Consider the following 3442-nt stretch of genomic DNA (forward strand, 5'->3'; position numbering starts at 1 on the left):
CGGGTCCGGGTCCGGGTCCGGGTCCGGGTCCGGGTCCGGGTCCGGGTCCTTAAATGTGACTTTGCCTCCGCGGGTTGTGGCGTCAGGTAATGGCGGGCGTTCAGCAGCGCCGGCTGCTGCCCCCAGAGGCAGAACTGCCATCTTCCATGCCTCGCTCTTTGCAGAAATAAATCAATACATGCATCAGATGTGAGGGTGTTCCTTTAGGTTCTTGAACAGTAGGTGTTCAAAAAGTAGGTGGCTGCGTTGAGCCTGTGGAGAAGTGGAGTCGCTTAGGATGGGTGCTCGATACCGTCTGGTCAGGCGGTTTAGTGGAGAGTGAGGCAGGTGGAGTACCTCAGGGGTTTTGTCATGATAGTTCCTGTAGGTAGTATGCCCTTAAGTAAGTGGATGCTTTGCAGAAATATAGTCAAAGAATAATCATCAGTAGTTTCCTGATAAAATATGAGGATAGGTTGAGGAGGCCTGTACAGGGATTTCTTCCAAGTCTGGTATTTTTCTTGGAAACCTGAAGTGGGGTTGGAGGCTGTAACGGGCACAGAGGAAGCTCAGAGACTCCAGAAGAGGGGCTGGGAATCGGGGTGCACTGAAGTAACACCCTTAAATCAATAACCTGTGGGGTTTCAGAGGCTGCTTCTAGGTTTGCTGCTGCGCAGATTAAATAAGATCCTTAATTCTCTTTACTGTCTCCACTTACTTGCTCCTATATCGGAGCTAAGGATGAGCGAATCAGTCATTTCTTTGCCACATGACCTGGCGCACTATCCTTGTTCCCGAGTACTTTGGGAAGAAGAATTGTCTCCCTGAAGAGAAGTGTGGCATGGCACCTGCCATGGCAGAGTCTCCCCTTGTCGCTCCACAGTGGCCGCTGCAATGAATGAGAACAAAACCAGTTTCTAACAGGTGACTTGGCTTATTCATTCTTCTGATTTTGGAGTCTTGAGCTTGGGCGATGGTCATATAAATAACTCTTCCCAGAGGAATACTGCAGCATGAGAGAGTGACCTAGAAAAAAAAAAAAGTTATGAGGAGGATGGATTTTTTCAACAAACAGAGAAGCAAGTAGTTTGCTTTCACTGTTAGTTCTCAAGCTTCTCAGCTCACGATGGAACAAAGCCTGGAAATGTTTTGGGTTTGCAAAATGCTACAAAAATACGTAGTGTTTACTCAAGAGTCATATAGAATGACTATGCTGCAAAATGCTACTTTTTTATTAATGCCATCCCTCACCAAATATCATTTTTGGGGGAGAATATAGGGATAAAAACTGCACTTGAAACAACTTTCTGATCAGGAAGTTGTTATACCTACTTCAGGACTATTCAGGAAATTTGTAGAAGGAAAACATTCATTCATGTTCTAGACTGCACACTGTGTAAGGATTTTTTCCAAGTTTTTGAAGCATTGTTATAGTAGATAGTTTTAATGGTTGCACAGAAAAGAAAACAAACCCTCAAGACACCAACTGAAAAAGTTAGTTTGAAATTGTTGTTTCCACCTGGCTCTGGAAATTGGTGGATTACAAGTGTGTGATAAATTGAAAATGTTTGAACTAAAATGCCCATAGTGAAATTAAACAATGGCAGTGATGCATTTAAATTCATTAAGCAAGAAGGTACTGGCAATAATTATCAGCAGATATAAATCTAAAGTGGTTATTTAGTGCAGATTTAATTTTGAGACATGCTAAACCACCTTAGCAGGGGCAGAGCCTCACTTTTATCATTACAGTAGGACTGGTTGGGTTTTTTTAAAACTAGCTTGGGTTATAGTTAACTTCATTTTTAAAACCTACATGTGCCATACGACCAACAGAGCAGAAATTGCAGCTGGTTCTTCAGAGAAAAAAACAGCTTTCAATTTTTTTAATAAAACTACCAGCCCCACCTGTGTAACTGCCAGGTAGGATTAAAAATGTTCCGTTAGATAATGTCAACACATTGCTCCCCGGTGGTGTCAGAGGAGAAATACTGTCGCTGTTGAGATGTTGTTGAAAAAGTTCCCAAGCCAGGTGGAAATAACACAGGATTTCAGACTTAACTCTTGTCCGGTGCCTGATCTTTGGGTTGTTTTTCCTTTCTGCAGGCTGTGAGTGCAGGGGGGCTCCGAGCGTGGGGGGTGTTGAACGGGGCTTGAGCTTCCAAGGGTAGAGCAGCCCTTCGGGTCAGGGATGCTCTCGCTGCCCTGCCTGGGCAATTGCGGCAGAGCGCGAGTTAACAGCAAAATAATGATGGTAATTATTTACACAGGTCCAAGCTTGTACTTGCTTTTTACAGTAGGCCTCCCCCCTTACAAATTAGCTGGAGCTAAATATAAACTGTATAAAGCTAGAGGAGCAGCAGTGGAATATAAAATCAAAACGTCTGTGTGATGGAGGAGGAAGAAAATGCAGAAGTGAGGATTGCTTGGAGGGAACCGTTTCTCACTGGTCTGGGGAATGATAGTTTTGTTACCGGGCCTCTGTGAAAAGCTTGCCCCCCTGAAGTACCAGGCTTTACGTGAATTCATATATCTCTCATTTTGTGTCTGAATGTTCTCCCTGAGGTGGGACCTTGGGTTAAAAACTGTTGGGAGCGTAAGCCCTTGCAGAGTGAAATCCTGACCTGGGGGAGGTACCGGGTCAGAGCAGCGCTGGGGTCAGTCTGCATCTAAAATAACCCGTGTCAGTGGAGCTGCTGCCACGCGGGCTTGGCACGGACTTTGGCAAAAAGCAGTTATGAGCTTTGTGCTATATTAAACCCAGGATTGATGCTCTTCAAGCACAGGGATAGCCAGAGGCGGAAGAAATGGGCAGAGGATGAAGACAATGTTTATTTCTGTCACTTCATTATGAGTCTCATGATGTTTTGACCTCCTTAAAATCATCTGAAAGAAAAGCAAGGAGGCACATGTAATCACACAAAGCTAAATTGTGGGGCCAACTTCCAGGGCTTGGTGTAAGAATTAGGTCACGACTTCAAAGAGATCTGCTTGAGTCTGTTGGAGTTATGGGGATTGGAAAGAAAAAAAATTTAAAAATTGAAAATTAACATCGCTTCCCAGGTTCCCCACTACCTTCTTTTGGAGCCAGCGGGGTAAGTGACGTTTTGTAAAATGATTTCTGATCCTCCATGTGCTCATATGCCGGAGTCGTTGTGCGGTTTCAATCCTTGTGTGGTTTAAGTGATCGCGGGGTTGCAGTTTGCCGTGCCCCCCCTCAGCCCCCCCATGTATTTATGGGCCCTGCCAGCCCCCAGCCCCGCTTGAGGCAGTTCAAGGTCCTTCAGCAGCTCCAAACTAAAAGCAGAGCCTGCCGTTTCTCCGCTGCTAAAACCCCAAAAGTGTTATTTAAAAAAAAAAATAAAAATTAAACATTCTCTCCCGTGAGGGCGGAGGGCCGTTCTGGCGACGGACCCAGAGAGCCGGGCGTCCGATCCCGCTGGCTCTTCCAAACGCCGCCACG

At 45.5% G+C, this 3442-nt stretch overlaps 1 protein-coding gene across 4 annotated transcripts in view; it reads left to right on the top strand.

Moving 5' to 3' along the window:
- Positions 1-3442, top strand: part of UBE2B (ubiquitin conjugating enzyme E2 B) — a 36302-nt gene that overhangs the window by 25215 nt on the left and 7645 nt on the right. The window contains exon 1 of one of the 4 annotated variants that reach the window (XM_026858036.1): positions 2121-2208. The exons of the other annotated variants lie outside the window; for them this stretch is intronic. Coding sequence (XP_026713837.1) covers positions 2171-2208 — 38 coding nt within the window. The 5' untranslated portion in view covers positions 2121-2170. Of the gene's footprint in view, positions 1-2120; positions 2209-3442 lie in introns of those variants that run through there. 4 annotated transcript variants of the gene reach the window in all.

Source organism: Athene cunicularia, assembly GCF_003259725.1.
Source record: "Athene cunicularia isolate RWA chromosome 13 unlocalized genomic scaffold, athCun1 chr13_part1, whole genome shotgun sequence".
NCBI classification, from domain to species: Eukaryota; Metazoa; Chordata; class Aves; order Strigiformes; family Strigidae; genus Athene; species Athene cunicularia.